The sequence below is a fragment of the Astyanax mexicanus genome, chromosome 9 (assembly GCF_023375975.1).
Source record: "Astyanax mexicanus isolate ESR-SI-001 chromosome 9, AstMex3_surface, whole genome shotgun sequence".
NCBI classification, from domain to species: domain Eukaryota; kingdom Metazoa; phylum Chordata; class Actinopteri; order Characiformes; family Acestrorhamphidae; genus Astyanax; species Astyanax mexicanus.
Window position 1 is genome coordinate 23,226,566 of NC_064416.1, and position 26,687 is coordinate 23,253,252.

The 26,687-nt window shown below is 37.7% G+C and overlaps 1 protein-coding gene across 1 annotated transcript; it reads left to right on the plus strand.

Moving 5' to 3' along the window:
• The first annotated feature begins 6,638 nt into the window (after positions 1 to 6,638).
• Positions 6,639 to 24,631, plus strand: n4bp1 (nedd4 binding protein 1). Its single transcript, XM_007249184.4, has 7 exons — positions 6,639 to 7,246; positions 10,976 to 12,468; positions 20,763 to 20,893; positions 21,573 to 21,669; positions 22,765 to 22,872; positions 22,995 to 23,096; positions 23,221 to 24,631. The coding sequence occupies exons 1-7, from the start codon at positions 6,938 to 6,940 to the stop codon at positions 23,531 to 23,533; spliced, it is 2,553 nt and encodes an 850-aa protein (XP_007249246.3). The 5' UTR covers positions 6,639 to 6,937; the 3' UTR covers positions 23,534 to 24,631.
• Positions 24,632 to 26,687: the final 2,056 nt, after the last annotated feature.

Here is a 26,687-nt window from a genome sequence, read left to right on the forward strand (position 1 = left end):
GTGCCTGGGGAAGAGGAGGCCACAGAACATGCTTATTTTACAGCCATACGTCTGTCAGGACACACAATCTACTCTAATCCTGTACTGTTCACCACTACATCTCCTCTCGGTGAACTTCAATAAAGACTGTATTCCCCTGTTCTGCACGTCTGGACTCCTAATAATGAAACATATTGATCTGAGAATTACATTTCACTCAATAACCACTATGAAACTGGGAGGCTTTACCATGGAGATGAGACTCACAGAGAGTGAGAGCACCATCTAGTGCTCATATCAGGATGCAGAGAGGTCCATATTGTGTCTTGTAGAGCAGCAATTCTCAACTGGTGGGTCGGGACCCAAAAATGATATTTGTAAAAAAAAGAATACATTTTAAAAACATTAAAATAGTTCATTCTCATCTGATTTTATACTTGTGTTTTATAATGGAAAAGAAGAGACAGGAAGTTTCTTATTAATGTACTCTGAATGCAGAGATGTGCAGAGAAGCAAAATATCTAATGTTGTGGCCTCATTTATTCTGTACAGTTTTGATATTTTATTTTATTGTAGTTACCTTTGTCATTACATGTTGTCATTATGTTTCTTCTCAGTTTCTTAAAACATGCACATTCAAAAATTGCTCTTAATTTTACTTTGCAAATAGGTTGCAAATAGGTTTTTAAAAGCTGTTTTTCAAAAATAAATTTGTTTGGTTTGTATTCTATAAAGGTGGGTCCCGGGCTGAGACCAGTTGAGAACCCCTGTTGTAGAGCATTGTCTGAATTGTACATTCATAGTGATGCATACATACAGCAAATGTTCAACTGTGTTTTACAGGCGTTAAGTGCGACTTTGTTGATGTTCTAGGATTATTGTCTAGACGTGGAAAAAAGGGGAGGTATATCTAGGTAGACAAATCCTCAAAACCAAAAAAAATGTATATCTTTGTTTTTTTAGGGTTAATAGTGTTTAGTGAATTATTATTACTCATTAAGATAGATAATAATGCAACACAACATATTATTTGCTAATCTAATATTGCAACACTGGCCTTTCCAAGTCAGATACTGAATATAGAAGCAGTATGCAATCTAGAGTTCTAACAAAGTACATACATAGTTTGTGTGACTCTGTGTATACTGGTTAACATCAGATGGTCCAGATCCATTCTTGTCCTGAGGCTTAAGTAAAAGCATACATATAATATCAAAATAATATGCGTGTGCATATTAAGTTCTGTGAAATGTGGATTGTAAGATCTGCCGATGAAAATAAACATTTCTACTGGCAATTTAATGTTTTACATCAATCAAATGCATGTAGTTGGCTCCATAATATATTTTGTGATACTTTAGATTAATATCTAGGAACGTTTAAAGAAAGCTTTTTCTTTAATTCATATATAAACTAATAAATAATATAGTCACACTCAGCAACACAGAACATGACAACTTGATCTTACAGCCTTAAACACTGAGGCCTGGCAGATAGCCATTATATAAGAGATATTTGTATCCGAAGAGAAGGAAGCCTGGGGGGGATAAAAACACCTTGATAGTATGTGAGAGGTGGGGGGACACGCTCAACGTGCACATATGCTATAGTGCACACAAAAAAAGTCTGAATCAATTGCAGATATTTGTTGAGAAACCTTAGTGTAAGAAAATGAATTAAATACAACATCAGTACAACAATATTGAAATTATTTTATAGCAATTTAAAACATTTGAAAAAATAAGGTGATGTTTTTCTTTTTTTCTCTCTCTTCATATTATACGTGCGCAGAGATCTGTGGTAAACCAATGTCGGCTGCATTTCTCTGCTGTAAAAGAAATGTTCTTCCTTTTGGAACAGCCATCTATGAGGTAAGAGATGAGAACTGCTCAGCCTGTATAAAAAGAGTTAATCCTGCTTTTGTTGGAGTAGCTGTCTCTAATATTCAGTGATTGCATCCAGTGACAATAATAATAGTGAGATCAGGATGATAGATGATGACTAGACACTTAACTCCCCAATTTACCAAACTCATCCCATCAGTTCAAAGAGCAAAGTTCCACTAATCCACAACTCCAATTAAGAATTTAAAAAGCCTTGGTCTTGGAAAGTTAGAAGTCAATTCAGAACTTTTACCGCCACTAGATTAATCATCTAAGTAGGTGTATGAATGTTCTTGACCCAGTAGATATGACTGTGAACCTGTGTTTATTGTAGAATCCAATATTCTCATTTCTCATCACAGAAATATTGGCATTTCAAATGGATGTAAACTTCCGACCACATCACCAGGAAGGATAATACTAAGAAATGTAGAATACAAGGCCTTCAGATAAAGAAAGACAGAAAGAGAATAGAAATATGTGTTTATACCAATGACTGTATGTATATATAAATAATTATCTGCCTTTAAACATACACTTCTCACATACATTCATTTGTGTGTGGTGTGTGTGTGTGTTAGTGTGACTGCAAAGCATTCATAGTGTGTAAATATTCTAGTTTATTTCTCATTTCTCGTGCAGCAGACTGTAAGGGTGCTCTGACATGACCTTCAGTAGATGAGATTTTGGAGCTGTGAATGGTCTCTTTCTGTGCTTCATGCAGTGAACCATCTCAAGGTCTCAGAGCTTTACAAACTGCAGGGCCTTTGTTCCTTTTCCTCTCTGAGCCCTTTCCTCATAAAAATCCAATACACACTTTCCTCTGCTCTTTATCTAAACAGAAGAAATAACACAAGTAACATGGGCTTATTCAACTTGGAAATCAGTATTGAGTTCATCCTTGATGGAATGACAAGTGTACCGCTGTAGATATATGAATACACGTACATAAATGTGTGCAGAATACTTATACATGCAGTCCCCTGTTAGTATGTAAACGCATTAATGCATGCGATTAATATATCAATCAAAATCATTTTTTGTTAACACAAATTAATAATATATAGAGCCTGACGAAGTATTGGTGTTTTTGTTTAGAGTTCAAAAGTTAGCTAGATTACTTTTTATTTATGCTGAAATATGGATTAAATCTCACAACAAATACTCTCTCCCTCTCTCTTTCTCTCTCTCACACACACATTCACGCACACACCACTGCTGATGATGACAATGATCAACGTAGATGTTATGGTTGAATCTATGTTGAATCAACTGTTGATTTTGAAAAGTGACGTTTCAATGTAATATGTTCAACCTTTAATAAACCATAGCTCACTAAAATTAGAAAATCCAATGATTAACAAAGTGTTAACAATAAACTTACATCACTGTAGTAAAGCTAAGTATAATGAAAGTTCCCCACCACTAACAACCTGATTTAAAATCTGTTTTCAAAAACACTAAAACTGTAAAACTATTAGAACATGAACATGGTATTAAATTAAAAGGCAGTTACTGCAAATAGAAGTAAAACACTGTTTTATTCCTCCATCCAAACGTTTTTAGAAATTATAGGGTGATAAAATGTAAAAGGCTGATTCAAAAGGCAGAGGGTTGAGGACATTATGTTGATTCAATGTTAAAATTTCAACCTTAGCACAACCATTGAACATTAAACGTTGATTTAACGTTAAAATTTCAACGTTAGTACAACCATTGAACATTTAATGTTGATTCAACGTTGTTTCAGCGTTGAAACAACAACAGACTTTACTTTAGTCTTATTTCAACCACATTTCAACGTTGAAGGTCGGTTGTGTGCCAGCAAGGCTATCTTGGCAGTAAATTGTCAACACAGTATATGTATAATTTAAGTTAAAAAAAAAATCCAAAAGCTTAGGCCATGTAACACGGTTCTATAGTGCACTACGTAAAAGTGTTTTGGCCAATGAGAAACAAGTTTATGTTCTCTGTGGCTAGAAGTGGTTTTTCACCTTGCATTTCCCCCTTGAATTCTGTTCTTGTCAAGTCTCTTCATAACAGTGGGATCATAAATACAAGCAAGACCTTCAGTTCCTTGTTCGTCTGGTTTCTTTTGTGACTTCCTGGATGAGTCACTGCTGCGGAATTTTGGCAGGCCAGAAAATCGTGGGAAGATTCATTAATGTTTAAAATTTTCTCCATTTTAAGAAAATACCACTCACCCTGTGTCAACATGTAAATATAAATTTATAAAACGAATAATAAAGGTGTAACAAGTGTAAGGGCGTATTGGCTCCTGTTGTGTCCATTACAAACACAGTGCTGGAAATATACAAAATACGTTATTTTTAGATTGAGTTTTGTTCCCAAACAGTTCATGAATAGGCATTTCTCATTTCTCTTAACACTTCAAAATAAACAGCTATTTTGAAAGACCTAAATGTTTAGTCTGAATTTTATATTTCCATATTTCAATTCAGTTAGATCAGTAAAGAAAAGAAAATATTTTCTTCCTTATTGAACTTCCAGTGAATGCTCTGATGGTGGTGCTGTTTTCACTATTTGTTAAAAATCTTTTCCAAGCGTCTAAATTGCATTCAACTACATTAACACATTGGCGTAGGAACCGGGGGGGATGGTGGGACATGTCCCACCCAATATTAGAAACAGGTGGATTTGTCCCCCCCAAAAATGAAATAGTTTCGCTCAGCTCAGTCGTACTGTTAATGAAGAGACCGACCGCTAAGCGCTGGGAAACCAATCACGGTGCCGGTTCAGGGAGAAAGTCCCGCCTTTCAGGAGAAACAGCCAATCAGCTCGCTGGTCTTGCGAGAAGAGTTAGCGTGCTGGTGGAGGAGAAGCCCCTCCCCCTCGCTGTGAGATTTAGAAGCGGTGTCCAGCATCAGCTGGTGTTGAAGTAAATCTGGATATACGGCGATTTTTCTAAGAGGTAACGGAGTTTACCATGTGGCCTGTGTTGAGATTATTTCTGATAGCTGGTTAAAAAGACTCTCCAAATCAAAACACACAGATTAAACCCACCGTGTGATAATAAACTGCAGCTGTGTTAGTCAGTTAGCTTAACTTTGGAATTAGCTAGACAGGGAGTCAAGGCTTAAAAAAAACATATATGTTATGTTCAGCTTGCCCTGATCAGCTAATCACTATTTCATTTTCAAATTGTGTTTATTAATTTAGGATTGCAGGACTTACTGTAAGCTATAGTAAACGAAAAAAATAGTTAGCTAGAAGCCAGATGAAGTGGATAGTCAGAATTTAGTACAGTACTTTATGTTGGTAGTTTAAAGCAGTTTATTAACCCTGATCTCTGCCCTAAAATTGTGTGTTTTCTACCAGATCCAACTGATTAGCTAATAAACAGTCCTTTACTGAGTTTACCTGTTTAAATCCTTTTCATTATGTATGTCAGCAGTGTATTAGACACATCATACCTTATTAAGTGACTTTAAAGCAGAGAAGGCAGTGGGGATATGCAGTAGAATGTGTAGGAACAGGGTTGAGAAACACTGCTCTAACCTGACTTCTGTTTATTTGTAGTTCACAGTAAGACTAAATCCTGAGTAAATAGAAGGATTCCAGGTGAATCCAAATGTTTTTTTCTTTAGTCTAATATTTATATTAACTTCTGTCAAAAATCTCTATGAAACGTAAAGTTACATTCTTTTTTCAAAAAAGGACACCATCATACGAAGTGCTTTCAGTAGAAACAACTAAAAGCGCAGATGATAACTGATCAGTTTTTGTCATATATGTATATAATTCAGACATTTCACGCATATTTGTTTAAATGTAATGTGGAGTAACATGGTGGTTGTAAAGTCACATTTACTTGGATGTAACTAATAATAAACAGAGTACAGAAAAAGGGATTATTTGTGATTAAAAGTAATTCATTAAATGTTGTTTTAAGAAACTATATGGGCTTTGGTGCATTAGCAAAAGTGTCCCCCCCAATATCAAACCCGCTCCTACGCCCTTGCATTAACACCATCAGGTATTGCACCAAATCTGTCATATTCAAAACATATTTGTTTTAATATAAAAATATGACTATGTCGTATTTAAAAAATAAAATAAAATAAAAACTTGGATAGTAATGGGATTTTATTCTCTTTTTCCAAATTTTATTTTATTAAAGAACATGAAATATTTTGCATGAGAAAATTGAGAAGTTGAAGTTAGTTAACAATAAAAAAAAAATCATCTTCTTAAAATAATCTACTAAAATAATACACTTTTTGTGTAAATCATGTCCTTATTGTGCTGCTGCCACATGTGATAAAACCTGTGATTATTTGATTCTACCCCTTTAGGATAATGGTCAATGTTAAGAGTGTGATTTAAGATAGTAAGTCTAAATAAATTGTGTTTTTAGGTCATTTTAATAGCTTTTTAGTATGGCGTCTAAATTTACTGATGTAATTTCTACGATTCAGGGATTTTCCCCAATTGGTAAGTGATTTTTACTAAAAGTTTACTTCTAAAAAAGCCTATAAATATTGAATAGTTTTTTGTCTCATTTTTGAGTTTCATTGTGTTTTTTAGTCTGCATTTTGGTCTGCAAAACAGTCTATAAAGCCAGCAAACTCTACAATGTGTGGCTGTTAAAATGTTAAAACTGTTTTCTGTCTTTTCAATCAATTTTTCAACATTGTGAGAATGTAGTGCTCGACTGTTTGATAAACTATCCTCTTAAACCATTGCTCATTTTTAAATAAACATAACAGCTTTCATATGTTTTTTTTTTTTTTTTTAATAATGTTTATTCCAGGAAGGAGTGGATGGATGTTCAGCTCAGTGGCTTTTATTGTGTGTGTTTGCAGCTGAAGCAGTGTCGTGCGCTGATGACATCAGCGGGGTTTTCCGGGTGTGAGGGGTTGTCAGATGCAGCTCGAGGTCTGAGCAAAAGTTGCGATAGGAGACATCAGCATGCTCGCGTTCAGCCGAGGAGATGAGAGGAGCCGGTGAGCGGGTCATGAAGGGGGTGAGAGAGTTGGGTTATCTCGGCTCCTGTTTATAGCGCCGTTGCCATGACCAGAGCGGACTAAACGAGTCGAGAGAAGCGGGGAAAAATGTCAACAACGCGGCCCCTCCCAGGCATGAAGCGAAACACCGAGGTAAACTACTCCGTGCCGCCGGGGAGCAGCCACTCTCCGACCCCCAGCAGACACTCAGCGGAGCCCCTGACCGTGGACGAGTTCACAGTGCACGAGGACAGAGAGACTGAGTTAAAGTGCACGAAGCCTCGAGTCGAGAAAGTTTTCCAAGTAGCGTTTACAATCATCGGCCTGCTGGACCACACTGGAGCCCACGGGAGTAAAGATTCCAGACAGATCTGGCTTCAGCTGAAGGGGAAGAAAGAGGATGTGGCGAAAGCCAAGGTAAAACTAATGTACTCTGGTTGGTGAGCTTAGTTGTGTTAGGTTATATTGTTTTTTTTTTGCTTGGTTTAGTCCGCAGTGGTAGCTAACTAGCTAGCTAGAATAGTGAAACACATTAAAATGTAGCTTGTTACCATAGCTAGCTAACAAGCTAACGCTCGCTGACTTAGCATAGCTGTGTTTGCTAACCTAGCTAGTTAGCTAGAGAGCCCGCTAAGCTGTGACGCTAATGGCTGTTAGTTAGGTTAGTTATCTTAGCAACTCCTCCAAGGTTGGCCAAGCCTAAAAATTCTTTTGGTTTAGGACAGAAAATGGGTTAAGTTAATCAACTAACGATTTGTCATTTCTGTGATTTAGCCAGATATCTTGTTTACTGACTGTGTTGGTTTGGACCACAGTTTTGTCTGTATTTTAAACAAACATGAATATAACTAGCTTATCTAGCTAAAATCTGAAACTCCACTAAGGTTAGCTAACCCTAATTATTATTTTAGTTTAGAACGGAAAATGTGCTTATTAATTAGCTTAGTTAAATAATGATGTGTCATGTCTGTGATTTAGCCACATATCTTGTTTACTGACCCTGTTGCTTTGGACCCTAGATTTGGCTGTATTTTATAAACAGGACGTTCCCGCTAAACCGTGACGGCTATGTTAATGGTTCTTAGTTATCAACATTAATCTGTATATATTAACTATATATTAACGTTAGACCTAAAATGAGACTGTAAATACACTTACGACGTCACTGTTACTAACTACTCGTTCAGATAATCGTGGGAAAGCATGCTGCTTTCACAATATCTTGGAGATGGCCTTTCACATTCTGTTTAACACAACTCTCCTTTCAGTTTTCCTCATCGACTTCCAGTCACACCACACCACATTACACATTCACACACAACTATAGTTTACAAAAGCTTGCAACCTGACACCTCACAGCCCTCCACTCTTGTACGGTTTGGTGTTTATTAGTTATCTTACTACATCGTGTTGCTGCTGCTGCTGACACACCGCCATTGTTTAAGTTGAACTGTAATAAAGAGGAAGGCAGAACTGCTGGTGCCAGTAAATGTGGAATATCCACTCCACTGATAAGCACCACAGCGGAAACCCCAGAGCCTGAGTTTTGTTTAGTCACTATATGATGATCCCATCTGAGCAAGGACATTGTCCAGTGAGTACACAAATTCAGGTCCTGTATAGTCATATCATAGTTTCAGTGTACACACACTCATGTTTCAGCAGCCTGGCCAGATCTTTAGGAATAGTAATGATCGAATTACTCACGCATGATGATAAAGTGAAACAGCTTAGAGATTTCTGCTTGACTCCACTGTAATGATTCATGTAACATGTTATGACCTGCTGACCTGATTAAGAGTCATAGGCAAATAAAAAAAATGTTTACCTGTGATTAGGTCTGTGCCATATTTTATCATACTCAATAGTATCATTAGAAATTGTAAGAAATAAAAATTATTTGCGATATCACCAAAAAAAATCATATCCCAATATAGCCCATTTGATATCCTGATAATCTATATCACGCTATAGCACAATAAAATAGACATAAAAGACATATGTTTCTTATTAGCTAATCAGCTAATTGTGCAGAGCATGGGGTGCAGGATCAGGAATGAGAAACACTTTTATATGGAGACAGCAAATAATGTAAGAACTCTAACTCCAGGAAAGCCTTCACAAACAAAAAGTAGTGAGATATACGTGTCCTGATTTGTATCTTAACACCTTGAACTTTTACTTACTCACTCGCTCTCTGTTTACCAGTGTCATACACAAGAATTGGGACAGACACAACATTAACGCTTATCAGTGTTTGCCAGTGATCACCATTGGGGGTTTGGCTTGTACAGAGCTATTGTGGCCCTATAGGAGTTTAGGAAAGAACAGCACTCACCAAAGCTTGTAACAATGCAGTAACACACACATGCATGGAGCAAAGCGTCAGCACCCAGGCAAGGGATGTGTGTGTGTTCATGAGAAAGACACAGACCATCGTGTGGGTGATGTTGGAACCGTTGGCATTCAGTCTTCTGTTCCCTGTTTTGCAGTGCAATCACTTTTCTGCTTTCACACAGCAACAAAAAGGCTGTTGTAACAATATATAGGCTGTATAGAATGGAGCATAATACTAAATGATAGGTGTTTTTTTTATCATTTTGCACAGCCCTCTGTCATGATAATAGCAGTATATTGTCTTGAAAGCAGTTCTGATTCGTACTTTTATTTTTATTTTTTTAATTTTTATGCATACACCATATTTGTTTGTTCTGTACTTTATATGCATTTGATACATCACAGTATTTTTGCAAAAACTGTTTTTTGTTTTTTTACTGAATTTTTCACCACAATTATAGCTTTTTATATATTAAATAAAACTGTTATTTTTAGTTGATTATTTATTTTTATTTTCAGTAGATTTTTTATAAGGAGCCTTGTTTGGAGTAATGACGTTTCCTTTATCTTGTATTAAGCCTAGCCAGTTTCTTCAGTGATCTTCAGTCTTTTTCAATTTTTGCCTCTTGTCTTTACTGGTAATCTGGACTCAGAATGTACGGTAAATTGACTACTCATTCAACATTCATAGCCAGCAAAAAAAATAAAACAAAACAAGAAAAGGTTTCTGCTGCTATGGTCTACCCCAGGGGGTTCCTGTGTAATGATGACGCTCGCATCTGTTGCGGAGAAGGAGAGGAAAGCAAGTCATTCCATCACAGAACCACATACTTACTCTCTGAGTCAGCAGTTTGTTATACATGTGCTTGGTGTTTAGATGTCATTCTAGGTGAACAGACAGCTTTTGCTTGTACGTAAAATCACATGACATGGCTGTTGTGTGCTGAAGGCTTATAGTATTGAGCTTTTGACCTTCCACATTTATCAGTCGTGCATTAGTCATAGCCTGTTTGGAAGATCCCCTATAATTCCAGCATTCCATATTACACAGTCTGCTGTTAAATTTTGAATCCACAGATATGGATAGAGATGGCACGAGACTGAGTCTGTGTCAGCTGTATGCCAATACACATTTCACATGACACTTAATTATACATATTTATTGGCCATTCCTGTTTCTGTATATTTCTGCATATTTAGTATATTGTTCTAAACCCAGCTGTAGAGACGTTGCCAAAACCTCATCACTAGCATTTCTTTAAGCACAAATGCCTTAAAATATTGTTCAAGTAACAAATAAACCTAAAAACATGAAACTTAAAACTGAAATATGCCTTCTCCAGTTATGGTTACCCTTATACATATTGATTATTTATACAGTTATTTGTTTACATGTATCTGAAAGCCACCTTTGAACTTTCTACAAAATATGACTTAAGCTAGAGATACTTGCTTCTTGGCCGTGCACTAATTTAAACAACCGGCTGCATCATAAACATAACCGTTCACCTACTTTCACATGTGCTACACTTGTGACTCGAGGCTTCCAGTAGAGACCTCCTCTTGCTATAATGTAAAGAACATGTCAAACAATTGTATGTCTAAACATGCATTGGCTTAATACATATATTTTAGGTTAAAGGAAAGATTGTAGATCTTCTTGCTGAACAGAAATGATATTAAATTATTTGTATACTGCTAATTGTGTTTGGATTATGGCCTGTGTGATTGAGTACAGTAAAAATAAAAAATAGCAGTTGTTATTTCACATTGACCCACACAGACATTCTCTGCTTGTTTCCTTTGCAGGAATTTGTGAAAGGACTGTGTGACCCAGAGCTCAAAAAGGAGGAGAGGTATCCAGTTGATATGCACTGCATCTTTGCGGGAGCTCGTGGCCTCTTTCTGGACCGGTTGCTACGAGACACCAGCGCAGAGGTCCATGTACTGGAGCCAGGGCGGCTGAGGCTTCTCGGGCGTGCCGAAGCCGTGGTGATGGCGCAGAGCCGCGTTCAGCAGTTCGTCACTCTTTTTCAAGAGAAACGCAGCTTGCCCGCTGACCGAGAGCCCTTGGTCAAGCGCACTTTTAAGACTTTTGTAGAAGAGCGGGCAGATAAGTACACTATGGAATTGCTACTTCTGCCCAGCCCCCTAAAGGAGGAGCTCCTGGGCTTGGTGCAGAGGCCCACTCAGACTGATGCTATTATAGACCTGGATCAGGACCGCTCTCAGACCAGCACTCCTGTCACAGAACTCTCTAATCGTATCCTTGGAGCTACTTTCGAGGATAGAACGGCCAGGCCCACACAAGACTTGGTGCTTAACGGACGGCCCACGCACAAAAGACGCTCATCAGAAAGTGAGCAGAGGGACACCAAGAGACAATACTCTCTGGAGAGGAGAGATGAAGAGCAGGACAGGGATAGGCAATATGAGGCCAGCCAGACACGGACCAAAACTCCTGCCAAAGGCACTCTACCACTGGAATCCATTGAGATTTTGGACGAAGGTGAGGCTGTGAGCCCAGAGACAAATCTGCGCTGCCTGGTGAACTTCTTTAGGAACATGGGCTACCAGCAAGAGGTGGTGGAGCGGGTGGTGAGGGAGACGGGGCAAACGGAGGACACTTACCTGCTGTTGGAGCGCATTGTTCAGGAGAGCCAGAGAAGCCCGGGCATGCAAGGAGTACAGTACACCTCAGGCTACGCAACTGATTCTTCTCCGTCTTTCAACACCAGCTCTATCTCCACCTCAACATCCACATATGCACAAGCTAAAGAGAAGGAGCGGTTGCAGGAGCGGGTGCAGGAGCGGGTGCAGGGCCGTGCTCTTACTGAGATCAAGTCCAAAGACAATATCAGGGTGCTCAGCACTAACGGCTTCAACCAGAAGAGGCAGCAGGCCATCATAGTTTTGGACGACGAGGAGGATGAAGACATAGGCAGAAAGTCTAGAACCGTGGGGCCGCTAGATCTCAAGTCTGACTCCAGGTTTGGTTACTTGGCGCGGGGTGGTTCTCAGACAGTGGGGCGCGTTCCTATGGAGACCGTAACCATGCTCCGCAGCTCATCACAAGGCCCTCCTGGTACAGAGACACGACCAAGCTGCTCCTACCAGACTATTGCTGGAAGGGTACTACTGCCTCACCCTGAGCCAACTGCACTTTCAAAACCCTTGCTTCTGACAGGGGTGTCTCGCTTTCAGCAGTCCTTACAGACACCATATAGGTTGGTCTTGCCGAATGAACCTGGCCGCCCCGAACTCCGACACATCATCATAGATGGCAGCAACGTGGCTATGGCGTAAGTAAACATTTATGATCATTTGAATATGGACACGTAATAATTGCATCAGTTGTGGCAATTTGACTTGAGTAATTGAGTTATTAACAGTAGCTCATTCATATTTCAGGAAGCAGAGTGGAGACAGTTCCCTCCTATGTCTCCTCCGGGTACTTTAGTTTACTCCCACCTCTCAAACGGTGCTTTTCCATTGCATGGGACCTACCCTGCTCTACCTACTTTTTCATTAGGCAAATTTAGTACCTGAAACTGGGTACTTTTTTAGTACCTGCTGAGTCAGGGTTGCAAGCAAGCTAAGTAGGGACTAAAATGTGATGTCACTTCATGCAATGCAATGCAGACATCCAGGAAAAATGATGTATGTGTTTGGAAAACAATCTCTTAAGCAGTCTCCATTGTTAAGCTGTCATTGGTTTAAAGATAAAGATGAAGGAAGTGTTGGTTTGGGAAGCAGTGGTAGTGAAAAATAGATCACGAGCATTGTTGAAAGTATAAGTTTAAAACAGTGGAGGATCCCTTTAAGATGCTTTGAGTGACCTTCAAGAAAAGAAGAAGTTTTTTTTTTTTAGAAGAAGAAAAATGTTTTCTGAGTGTTACGTTAAAGCCCCTCATCCACAGCTTTGAAATAAAAATCCTCTAAACAATTATCATAGTTCCACTTGTAACAGTCTACCAGATACCAAGAAGTGAAAAGAGTAGAGTTGTGTAGGTACCATGCAGTGGAAAAGCCCCAGAAACACATGGTAGGTGAATATTCCATGTTTGTTACCCTGTGATTGGTGACCATCTAGTACAGGTATAACCATGTACTGGTGTACTCCTGATTATGTGATTAGAGATTCCAGGTAGACCAGGTTGACTCTGACCAGGAAGAAACCATTAAACACACAAATGATGGAACATAATATTTGTTTAAGGATTATTGTATGGTTATACTTCCCCCTAAAGCCTCCGATATAACATTTTAAAATTAATTTCCTAAAGAATTCTAATGTAATAAAGACTTGTATTGTTTATTTTAGCAAGTGCCTCTTTTATCTAGCCCCATTTTCACACTGTAGTGGTGAATAAATGCATGTGGTAAACGCTTTGGTTCTGAGTATGAGATGGTGCTTAAAGGTTAAGAAGTCACTTCCAGTAAATTGTGTAAATGAGCATTTTTTTGCCCAGGTGTGTGTGTGTGTGTGTGTGTGTGTGTGTGTGTGAGCGTGCGTGTCTGTGTTAGAGAGTGAGTGTGTCAAAACCCCAGAAAAGGTGCAAAATATGTGGGTGGATTTGTGTTGGCTTGAATTGTGGGGACATGGCCCACGCATCTGCATGCTTCCTCTTTGCAGATTGATGCAAATCTTTCTCATTTTCTCTCCCCCTCAAATGCTTCTCTTCAGCACTTCTGTACTCTTCTCTAGGTGGTTTCCTGCAGGGCCCCTGTAGTTATGAGAACTATGACTGTGGACACTGAGGTGTGATTAATAGTGTATGAGTAGGAGGATGACTTACAATGGGTCCACATTTGAATAATAATAAACTTTAACATGTGCAATAATTCACAAGTGGCAGTCGTGGGAGGTCAAAAAACAAGAAGATTTTGACATTATTCTGCCCCCAATGGTGTAGACACATCCTCATAAAACTATTGCGGGCTGGGCCCAAGTGAGCCAGTAAAAGTCAATTCTGTGAGTAATCAAGAGATATATTAAATGTTGGTGCTTTTCTTTCGCCTTTCTGTTGACTTCTGCTCTTTGGAAGGATGTGAATTTAAGGCAAATACAATTTAATCTGCATTTAAATAATTTAAATTGAGATGTTCTGTGAAAAAAAAACAACAGTACAAGACTCAAGATTCATCCATCCAAAATGTTTGGGGGTCTTTTTTTTTTTTTAAAGGCCTCAGAGAGCTCTTTGGATCTGGTCATGGAGTTCCCACTCACTACACGACCAAACTAAACGTCTGAGGTTTAAATAAAGCAGGCTCCTCCAAGAACCTCTCTAATCATGTTCTAATCCTCCACAGCTGATCCCAAATAAAGGTGTTTCCAGTAGTCATAAATGTGGGCCTGTGCTTACTATTTACCTCAAAAAAATGCATTTCTATTCATTATAATTTACCAATTAATATTGAAATAGATATGCGTTAGTGTTCATTGGGTGTTCTAATTTTTTTTTCCTCACATTTACACTTCACCATCCACACAGAACATTTCTGTAGTAGGTTATAGAGCAACATATGTGTGTAAGAGACTGTCTTTAGCTTCTCAGCTAGTTTAATTATTTAGTCAAGCCCTACCGCACGTCCAAGTAGGGCTGCAACTAATGATTATTTTGTTAGTCGACTAATCGGTCGATTTGTTTTTGTGATTGTGTTGGTTAGTATATTTCTGCTGTGCCCCCATCTCTGCTTTCTGTGGGTATGTCTTCTTTCAAAAAGATGACAACAGTAGAGTGTGGGATTGTAATGCCACTTGAATTTAAATTGTGAGATATTTGAATATTTAGAGAGTAAATATGTAATCTGTTTTGTTTTCGCAAGTTTGTAGTGTGAACTGAGTAACTGTCAAAACCTAAAACACCCCCATTACCTTTCTGTCCACAACGCTTTGCAGTTACAAATGAATGATTAGTCGACACTGAAATTTGAAGTCATTAGACTTGTATGTAGGGCTGTAACTAATAATTATTTTGGTAGTCCACTAATCTGATGATTATTTTTTTGATTAGTCACCGATTATTTCCGCCATGTTCTCATCCCTAAAAACAATAGAAACAGCGGAACATCCGATTTAAAAAGGCATTTAAATGTCTAGATGTTGTTTAAATATAGAAAGGGCTAATATTTAGTGAGTAAATATGTAATCCGTTGTGTTTGGGCACTTTTGGAGACACAGACTAAGTTGAGTGCAAACTGTGTAACTGAGCGATTTACTCATCTCCCATTGAACTTCTGTCCCCAGCAATTTGTGTACTTCTGTACTGTTACAAAATGTTACAGGCCTACTTGTATGCTCAAAATATGTTGACTAATCACAGCAGCATTTGCCTTTCACCTAAAACAGACTCCACCATATAAAGGGCCACATATAACAATCTTAACAAAGTCAGGGGTCAGAGAACATGTATGTTTTTATTTAATTTTTAAATAACTTTTTTGACAACTAAACTGTCATTTTTTATTTTAAATTGATATACATACAGTAGACCATATTAAAAATATATTTTTATAACAGCAGGCTACATTAGCTAATAGCTACAGATAACTTATAAATGTTCTCAAGTGGTAACACTTTTAAATGTAACTTTCCTTGCACTAGATACTAGACTTTTTAAAATCATCTTTGCTGCAAGGTTATTCATTCTTGGGATCATTTCTGAGCTCCTCTATGGAACATAGGTGTAGTGTTGTCAAAAAGTTAACAGGTAAGTTGTCAATCTCTTTAAAAAAAATCTCTCTAGACAGGACTTAAAAGTCACTAAATCTAGCGACAAAATCACTTGCTAGGTTGTTGGGGTAGAAGATCAAAGGGCTTGTTACACTTCAGTGCATGATGGGGGTTGTAGTATAGCAGATTGTGAATCAGGCTAAAATTAATAAAACAGCTTAATAATTAGTTCCTTTGGGCCTCGTGTTTGAGGCTTAGCTTATTCAGGAAGATGGAACTAGATTTCCCACCTAAACCAAATGCTGCCCACTCAAACAGGTGACCTGATGTGTGTAAGCAGCATATGATAACTTGTTGCCATGGCAGCTGTAACTTTATTAAAATGTAACCAGAGTGGTTACTAATAGAAAGCGTTAGACAGTGGGGATTCACAGTGTTTGTTTGCTTTCATTGTTCTGAAAGCCTGAGTTTGCAATTGTAGCGTATTTTCACACTTGGATCATTAATCATTTTAGCATTGTGGCCACATATTGTTTTCTTCCTCCCAACACAGCCACACTGAACTCGGTCCACCTTCAGAGGTGGTTGTAGTACAATGTGTTTGAAACGAGTTTATACATACCTTTTATACATTTCTTGAAACTTACAGTACTCCTACAAACTGTTTAGTAGGGTTTTGAAGTCTCCTGAAAAAATACAAATACACAAACAAGCTACAGTATTATAAAATAGAATGCAATATAATCGGTGTAATTTTTCTTGTATTAAAGATAAATTTCACAAGGACAAGTTCAGCTGGAAATCTTACTCTTTAAGTCATTAAACAAGTTAACAGTGCCATGTTAAATTTTGTTCAAGCTGAGTGGCGTCTGACATTGGCACATTTAAATGACATGCAGACATATTGTTTCTTTAAGATTCAAATTTGCAGGGTTGTTCCCCTCTTCGTTCCATTCATTTTTGGGAGGGTTAGACTATATGTATATAAATAGAGATTTAAGGAAAGAAATTGAAACACAAAAGTGTGATTTTATTTAATTCAGTTTTTTAGGCTTTTTTAGGCTTCCAGTCATCCAGTATGTTTTGGTGCATTGCTGTGACTGATAATAAGACCCTTTGTTAACCTCTACCTCATCCCAAAAAGACAACTGCTTTACAGCTCAGTACTGCAAGGTGCCAATAGGTTCAGGGTTATCTGCTCCAGAGAGTCAGACTGTTCTAGACTATTTTATTGATGGTACTTTTCTACAGGGACTAGACAAGCTGTGTGTGTGCAGATCCACATCTGTTGGCAATTGGTGCAACTTACTCTTTAGTTCAGTAGCTTAAAGCGTTTATTAAGTGTCCTAAAACATTTTGACATATATAGGATCAGCTTCCCATGGATTAAACCTAGTCTTTTATTAATACGCATTCATTCTGAATGAAGATTTTTAATTGAGAGGAAAACATTGTCTTTGTCTGAGATACTGACCCATTATGAATTTGTTAACAACTTTACATCTGGCTTAACTTGCAGGTCTTGCCAAGCTTTTTCCAATCAAAAAAGAAAGTATGATCTTTCACGGAATATGTTATAATGGAGGTGTTATAATGAAGGGTTTGGAGTGTGCATTGTCAGTTCAATGTCAATTTCATTCGTAACCACCACTGTTGCTATGATGATTTCCGTACCATGACTACTTCTGCTATTCCAAATGCAGAAGTGTGAAAATTGTTAATTGAGTCCCCCGTTTGAAGTCTGCTTTCATTGTGAACACAAAAAGCACTGTGGTTATTTCCAGCTGGTTCCTTTCTAGCTTAGTCTGAATTCAGAAAAACCAACTACTGATCATTGGTGTGGTGCTTCACACTGCCTTTTGTTTGTCTTGATGAATCAGATCCAAAGAATCATACAGTTTTGTGGAGTATTACTTCTTTTAGCTGTCACTGTAAGTCCCACCTTATCTTTGATATCTTTTTCGGAGGAAAGCTCAGCGACTCGGTTCTGATACATCAGCTCCCAGACGCCTGTGCCAATCAGCATCACCTTTGGAGTGATATTTCATCTACCGACCTCTCAGGCTCTGTCTGCTGATGGCAAGCAGCATGACCAGATTAAATCAGAGCCTGAACTCTGGGCACCTGGAGCAAAGGGCTGGCCAATATGATTATGGTTATTGTAATTTCTGTAATTCTGTTTAATCCTAGCTCCGGTGTTTGGCCATGTTAAATTGTCCGCAGTGTGTGAATGAAAGTGCAGACTAATACCCTGTCCTGGGGAAATTCCTGCCTTGCACCCAGTGTTGCCAGGTAATTTCCAAACTATCCCTGACCAGGAAGAAACAGATGATGAACAGATGAAGTTGCGTCACATTCATTCATGTATACATTAATTACAATGCTGTTATTAAGGTTTTGGGTGTCTCAACCAGTAAACCGGCGTTTGTTTGTTTGATTGTTGTTTTTTACACTTGACAGCCTAGAAGAGATGTTTTTATAACTAAGCCTATCATTATAAATTATGTTATTGGTCATAATAGGAAAACCCATTTATATGAATGAGACAGTCTGTTTAAAAGCAGTTTTGTTATGGATATTTTTAAAACATATATTCCAGTTTCTCTATAGTCTTAATAATGAAAAGGTCATTGCTTCTTAAAATAGTGTAATCACATTTTGCTATTATACTATATCATTAAGATCATAGCATTGGGGCGCCAAGTGGTCCAGCGGTCCAACGCGCTGCCACTATGTGCGGGAGATCACAGGTTCGAACCATCGCTCATGCAGCTTTGCTATTAGCTGCCAGCGCCCAGAGGGAGCACAATTGGCCCTGCTCCCTCCGCATGGGTAGATGGCGCTCTCTCCCCATCACGCTTAAAGGTGGCGCGGGCAGCACGAGGCATCTGTGAGCGGATATTTTGGAACCTGGCCTCTGTGCTTTCCTCCGAGCGTGCTAGCTGCTCAGGCAATGATTCATCAGCAGCAGCTCGAAAAAAAAGTGGGGCTTGTCTGCATCCTCCTAGGGTCGCAGGTGCCACTGGCGATGGGGTGGGACAATTGAATAGCCATATTGGGAGAAAATGGGGAAAAATCAGAAATAAAATTATTTTAAAAAAATAAATAAATCAATCAATAGTGTTACATTAAATTACTGTAATTTAAGATTATTACAATTACTTCTGAGACAGTGTATTGTCTAAACAGATGTGGTCATTGTGACAGGCATGTTTGTCCCTAAAGGCTTCTTACTGGTTTGTGTTTTTAGCACAAAAATATATTATGGTACAAACGTGTTTGTCAGACTCTGTCTTGGTGCAAAATCCCCCTCTTGCAACTGTATTTAAGATGCTCTAAAAATACCCTGTGTTTGCTTGATGCTATCTGAAGTACCACTATATTAAAACTCTGCTAATTTAATCTGAGAGCCTCATAATTAAAAGTGATGTAGAAAAGACAATGAACCTGAGACTCCTTTTGCTTATTAAAATTGTTCAGTTCATCTTAAGTGGCCCTCTTATAGCCATGACTCTTTCACAAACAGTATATAGAGTACACTCTATAAGGCTTGATCTTAAATCACCCCCTCTCCCAAGTGCATTGTACACTATGTAGCTGTGAAATTGAGAACTCTATTTAACATGCTGTCAGTGATTTCTTTTGTATAGTTGTTCTAAGTAGTGCACTATGTAGGTAGTATTCAGTATTACTGAATAGTAATGCTAGCTGAGATATCTTAGCCTTAGCATCTGGTTGTTTACAAAATATCACTCATTTCACTTATATTTCACTTATAAATGACTTTAGTAGCACTACTGAGTTCAAGCTTTACTAGAATAGCACTGCTGAAGTAAATTCATGGTTAGAACTGCACTAAAGAGGTAAATGTATTGTATTTGGTTGGTATGTCAAAATGGGTTACAATCATGGTATTCTGCTGTTTTATTTTAGTTTTTTTTTTTTTTAACAAAGTGTGTGTGTGTTTCAAAAGTAAATGTCAATTAAATGTATTTGTTTGTGTAAAGGTAACATAATTACATCACATTCATAAATACATGTTTTAAAGGTTTTATTTCAAATATAGAAATGTGTATTTCTTAATATATAATGGCTGTCCTTATTGTTTCTAAGCTAGCATGTAATGATGGTTATAATTTGCTCTCATTCTGTAGGGTGGAATGCAGATTATGAATAAACTGATAACAGCAGATCTGCACTGTTAATGAAGTTGATGGTGACGCAGTGTCTGGTTTCTGTGTTGAAATGTATCAGGTTCAGGATATCAGAAATCTGTTTTGAAACACTGTTGTTTAGGATGTTCGTTGCTTATCTTCACCATTGCTTAATTCTTAAAGCGTAAAGATAGATGTTAGTAATTAAGATGAAGCTGATGCCCTTCACTGTGAGGTGTTTTGTATGTGTGTTTTTTTTTTTTTTTTTTTTTTTTTTTTTAGAAGTACATGTGAAACATGAATGGGATTTTTGCATATTCGACTATTTGTATTTCCAGATTGGCAGCGTTATTTTACTCTACGTCAACTGCGGTAGATTTAGAAACACTTCCTGTTGAAAATCACTTTCTCTCGTAGAGGGAACTTCCCTCCTTGATTGTGTGTGAGATCTTTGTGAATAGATAAAACGGATATATTTACGTCTGCTCTGTATGTAAAACATTCCCAGAAGAAATAACGCTGACATACATTTCTTCAGTATCATTTGGGTTGAAGGAACTTTTTGTTTCTTTTATCTTTTATGTTTTTGCTTTCAGATTTTAAAGGTGCAGTACAGTGTGACTCAGAGTGTTGAAACTATGAACTTATATTCTTTCGCTCTCTGTTTTGTAAGACTAGTAATGCATTACTGTTAAATTTCGTCATTACATTTCCAGTCAATGAGGTCCACATTGATTGATCACATGATTTGTCTCTTTCCTCCTAGACATGGACTACATCGAATGTTTTCCTGTCGTGGGATCGCCATCGCAGTGGAGGCGTTTTGGCAGAGGGGGCATCGAGAGATTACAGTTTTTGTACCCCAGTGGAGGCAAAAGAAAGACCCAACAGTAACTGGTAAGTATAGACCTTCACTACAGACCAACAACTGTAGAAAACATGGGCAGTGCAAGATCTCTCAATATTGAATTCACCAAAGATCTAGCGCACCTGCTGACTGGCTGTAATATGATCTGTAGCTCTGCCCATCCACATATGTTTCTATATAAAAAAAAATCCTTTTCCTTTATTTTCTCTCCATCTCCAATGTCTAATTCCAACAGTTAGCTGTAGTTTTTAATTTCCCCAGAAGTTTTTAAATTGTTACACATATAAAAGTGACTCCAGTATTGCACTTTTCAATACATGGTGTGGAGTTGAACTGCACTTTTACTGTTGAAACGTTTTACTCCTGTGCTAAATGCTCAATGAAGGCAGTCTGAGACATGCTTGGTCTGGGAGAAGGATTAGGCAAGTTTGGCTTTGCTTCTAATGTGCAGAATCTGGTTTAAAATTTGACATGGCAGAGAGTTTTAGCTTAATATATATGGATTTTATTCAGCTCCACCAGCTCATAGAGAATTGATTAGATAGACAAGGTATTCAAAATTAACCGTGATTATAGAACTTCGATGAGGAAAGATTTGGAAATGTTTAAGCAAATGTTAAACAACATGACGATGAGTTTGTTTCAAGTGATTATTAATTTACATCCTGTTTTCTCATTTTTCCTTCAATGTTTCTTTTTCATTCGCAGAGCCACACTTTCTTAATCAGCTTGAGGATTTGCGATTACTCTCCTTCACTCCTTCCAGAGAAGTGTGTGGAAAAAGGATCTCCTCACATGATGACAGGTACAGGAATAGCCAAAAATGTAGACACACAGGGTTATTTGGTAAAAGTGTATTTACACATTATGACCTGACAGATTTAAGTGTGTTCTGTGTTAAATAGAATGTAATCCTGCAAACAAACAAAGCTGATGCTAAAGCCGTAACTTCTCCCTAATTTGCAGCAGTTAAACATGTTTGATGGTCAGACTGTCTGTTTTAACTTTAATTTATTTTTTTTAAAGTGTGCAATTTAGTTTATTTAAGTAAACTTTGTATTTGATTGTTTTTTCAGTTTTACATTAATGCAGGATTAAGATGATATGGAAGCCACATAAACGCAGGACCGTCTGCTACCTGCACAGCTTATGTTACACTGCCTGCCTCAGTAATACTATATAGTATAGTAGTATTTTGGAACCGTTTGACAATATAGAAAAAAGCAGGTTGCAGTTACATATGCTTTGGTATTCAACTTCTTTTACTTCTTTTGTTTGCATTTGAACAACACAAAGGAGGGAAAAAGCCAAATCTGATATTATTCACACAGAACTGTAGTAATAGACTGGATAACATTTTTGGCACCTAAATATTTGATAGCACACACTTTGAAAACCGTAACTAAACCCATAAATAATTTTTTTGACCCACTGCTGGAGTTAGGCCAACTTTTTTTTTTTTTTTTTTTTTTTTTTGCCGACCGCTCCAGGCGACCGCTAAAGTACTGATTTCATTTTCAGTAAATGGTAGAATGACTGGCTTTATCAAAAAGCTATTTTCGCATCATCTTTTCAGAGTACAGCCTTTCCTACAGCTATATAAGGCAGGTTCTGGATTCTTTTTTTGTCTCTGTATTAACAATGGGGTTCCATTTAATTCCTTTGTCCTTCTTCTCCTTCTTCTTTCTACATCCAGGGAGGTTGGCTACAGTAACTGTGAAGTGTAAACTGGTTGAATGGGAATTTAAATTTTCTCCAGTCTATTTGTTCAGTTCTTTGTAAAACTGTATCAGATTTGACATGGACTTACTTAAAAAATCTTATGTAGTGATGGAAGGAAGATAAGATGGTAGAATTAAATTACTGTATTATATAACCTTTTATGATCTTTTTCTTACAGGTTCCTACTTCATTTAGCAGAGAAGACAGGAGGCGTTATTGTCACCAATGACAACATGAGGGATTTTGTCAAACAGTCTGATGCCTGGAGGCAGATCATCCAGGAGAGGTAAATTAGCATGTTTAATTTAATTTAATTTAATTAAGTTTGGGTCTGATGCACATTAATTTGTAACACTGTCTAATGGTTCTTAAAGATGTAACTATAACTGTAACTATGACTTTATTCAGATTGCTTCAGTTCACCTTTGTTGGAGATCACTTCATGATCCCAGATGATCCTTTGGGAAGGTTTGGCCCTTCGTTAGAGCACTTCCTGCACAAGGATAGCCAGTGAGTTATTCCTCACAGGGAATACCTGACCCTATGTACATATGTGGTTATTATTCACAAATGTTCTTTGGACGAGGTTTGTGATCATGTCCTTTCCTTTGTTTTTTTTTTCTTCCATATTCAGACTAAGTCCTATGGCAGACCTACAAGTCATTCCCATGACTTATTCCCAGACACTTCCATCAGCAACACACGGCCCTTTCCCCTCGCAGCCCAGACAGCCTTCCCATTGGCCGCATTCTGGCCCACCCGACTGGCACCCACCCCGACCGTCCTCCTCTCCTCCCCCTTCTCAGCGGTCACCCTTAGAAACCACAGAGCTCAAGAGGAAGTTATATGACATCTTCCCCGACCACAAGCAGCGCATCGACTCCATCCTCAATGATAACCCGTACATGAGAGACCTGAACGCACTGTCAGGCCTCCTGCTGGGCTGAGCACTACACTTCGCTCTGAAATGAACATTTTTAAAATTAAAGCTTTTGGATGTTATAAAATCTACAGTCCAAGTGGCGAATATTCAGTGTACATATTTATAAGAAGAAACATTACTCATAATTTATGTTGTAAACAAACACAAAAGACGAAATCTTTGTTCTAAAAGGTGTTTTAGCCACACAGCTGCTTTTTTGTTTTAAACTGGCTTTGCTACAGTAACTGGTGAAGGACTCTCAACTTAACGTTCTTTTTTTCTGTCTTTATTTAATTTCCTGTTTTTGGTATGTTTGCCAGTTCATGGACAACATATTGATCTGTTTTGAGTAGCCTCATTGATTCTTGTTTTCTTGTAGTGTACAGTAGGCTGTAAAATAGAGTATATTGATTAAAGTGCCCCCACTGAAGTGCCCTGAGAATCTGGAGAGTACGGACCTGCTCACTTGATCTCCCACTCTTTTACAATGTATAGTTCTTCAGGGGTAATGAAGGAGTAAGCGTTTGTCTGGACAACCCACCCAAATGATGCAGTTTTATCTTCTTCTTTTTTTTATATAATGGAGTACATTCTGAACGCTTTAAAAGTTTCTCAGTACTTAGTATCATTACACAATTTTTTCTTGGTACTCCCTCTTCCTTCTCTGGATTGTGCAATGCTTCCATGTTATGTTGAGTGATTTCAAATGTGAAACTGCTGTGCTGACCTAAATTTCTTTATCAGTGATTAAGTTCACCAGCAGGGGGCAGTGTGAGTGTAAAACATCTTGACCAGCGTTCGCCACAATGTCTGTACTGATATCTGAACAGCACCTAGCATGTACAGTTGCCACTACAATGGATTTATTGCACAACCTGTCACAGTGTCTGTGTTCCCTTCCTGTTGATATTTTTGCTGTCTTGATTATGTGCAGCAGTGCTCTTAAGTTGAGGATATCTATGATTTGGGATTTACAGGATTTGTCTAGAACAGGGAAATGAAAAGACCTCAAACAGTAAGCAGCAGATTATCCAGGTGAGCTGTGGGTATCTCACAGCAAGGCTGTGCTGGTTTTCTTTTCTGAATGGCAGTGTTAATAAAGGCCATTTATGTGTTTACTGTACACAGACTCTGTGTATTTTACTCTCAGGGCAAAAAACATGTAGTTACAACACACAAAAAGCTGATAAACTGTGGAAACCTAAGCTAAATCACTCAATCTCAATCTTTTGTATTGTTTTAAATCAAGTTAAAAGAAGTAGTAGTTGATTTATTGATTTATTCATGTTGGGCACATGCATGTCAATTTCAGGCCATAAAACCTCCCCACACACATTTTTTTTGTTTTCCCTGCTTGGACTTATGCCAGAGCATATTTATTTTGTAATTGTAATATATGCTTTTGCTATAAACACATTTGAATGCCTGCAATAACATCCTTCCTTTTGTTTCTGATAGAAAAATGTGTGCTGTGACTTTTGACTCATCCTGTATTTCTTAGCCTTGGAAAATGAGTGCAGCCAATTGCTAAAAAGCTTCAACTAATTTATTTAGACATTAAATTATCTTGTTGCCTATTGATTTTGGGAAATGCTGTGTATTTAAATAGCCTAATATAAAAATCATTAAAAGTACCCTGAGATATTATAATACAGTAATGAATGGTTGTTGTCTGTTTGCCAGGCATACAACACTTTTTTTTTTATTTGTTAGACACTAATATGAACATATTTCAGGGAATCCAGTCTCACAATATTTTATTTACATTTCAAATAACCTTTATTTAAAGCTTAAGGTTTAAGAAGAAGTGTGATTAATAACAGAATATTATTATTTACACCACTAACTTTTTAAGGAACCGATTTTCATCATTTTCATCAGATCACAGAATCAGAATTGCTCCATAATTAATGGGTGGATGTTATGATAAACACAGGAATTATATCTGTTATGTGTTTAATGAACTATGTTTAAGACATTTTATATTTACATAGAATAGAAGAACAGTTTCATTTTTATACATAAAACAATTAAGACACTTTTTTTTATTGATTACTTGTACTCAAGTCTCTTGGCCTGGGGCCGATCAGTGTTTCACATCCAAGTATAGTTACATGCTTTTTTTTGTGTACATGACTGAAGCTGGCAGTAGAGGGAGACATTTCCTCATGTGCTGAAGTCCAGCCTAAACTGACCTTGGCATGCAGGAGTGATTGACTTGCATAAAGCCCTCTGTCAGAGATGCACATCCTCTGTAATACAGGGTCATGGGTTTCATAAGCCAATTAAACTCTGCACACTGATGAGGATATAAGTCCACTTATACTTCTAATTCTAATACTACTGTTATACACTAACAGAACCTGTCTGAACTACTTACAGCTGTTATTTCAACTCCATCCTGTTTTTTCCCACAGAAAAGTTCAGCACTGTACAGGTTTGTCTTTGGCTAGCACTGGTCCCTCTCGTTATTGATCAGTATGGCTGGGCTACAGTTGTTTTTGTCCCTGTTGTTTTGTGGGGCTGTCCCTACTTCACACTGTGATCAGGTTCTCAAAGGTTGCGTAAGAGGTGATTTCTGAAAGCCTCCTCATTATGCAAACTGCTGGGCTGGTAGTTTGAGCTGCAGCAGATGGGTCACCTGCACCGTGGAGTACGAGGAGAACACCACCTGTTCAGAGCTGCCCGGTTGTTATGATTACTGTAATGTGATTATGCCAGGATGTGCTAATCTGGCCTTATTTTGTGTTATGATACCACAACATTTATACTGTGTCTGCTAGTGGTGTCAGTCAATTAAAAGGATTCATCAGATTAATCAAACCAATATTAAACACTTTTTCTTCTTAAAACTGAAGATTTTATTAACAGATATTTAAATTAGTGCTGTCAAGCAATTCATAAAAGTAATCTAAGTTATTATATTTTATTTGATTGATATAAATTAACTGCATTCATCATTTTTATTGTTAAGAAACACAGTACCAGTAAAAGGTTTGGACACACCTCTTGTGGTTTCTGAGGCTGGTAACTGACAAACAGAGGTAACTTTTGTTATTCCTTTTCTGGGTCAGTCCTGATGAGAGCCAGTTTCATCATAACATTTTTGATGGCGACTGCACTTGAGGATACTTTCAAAGTGTTATTTAATTTTTCAGATTGTCTGACATTAAAGTTTT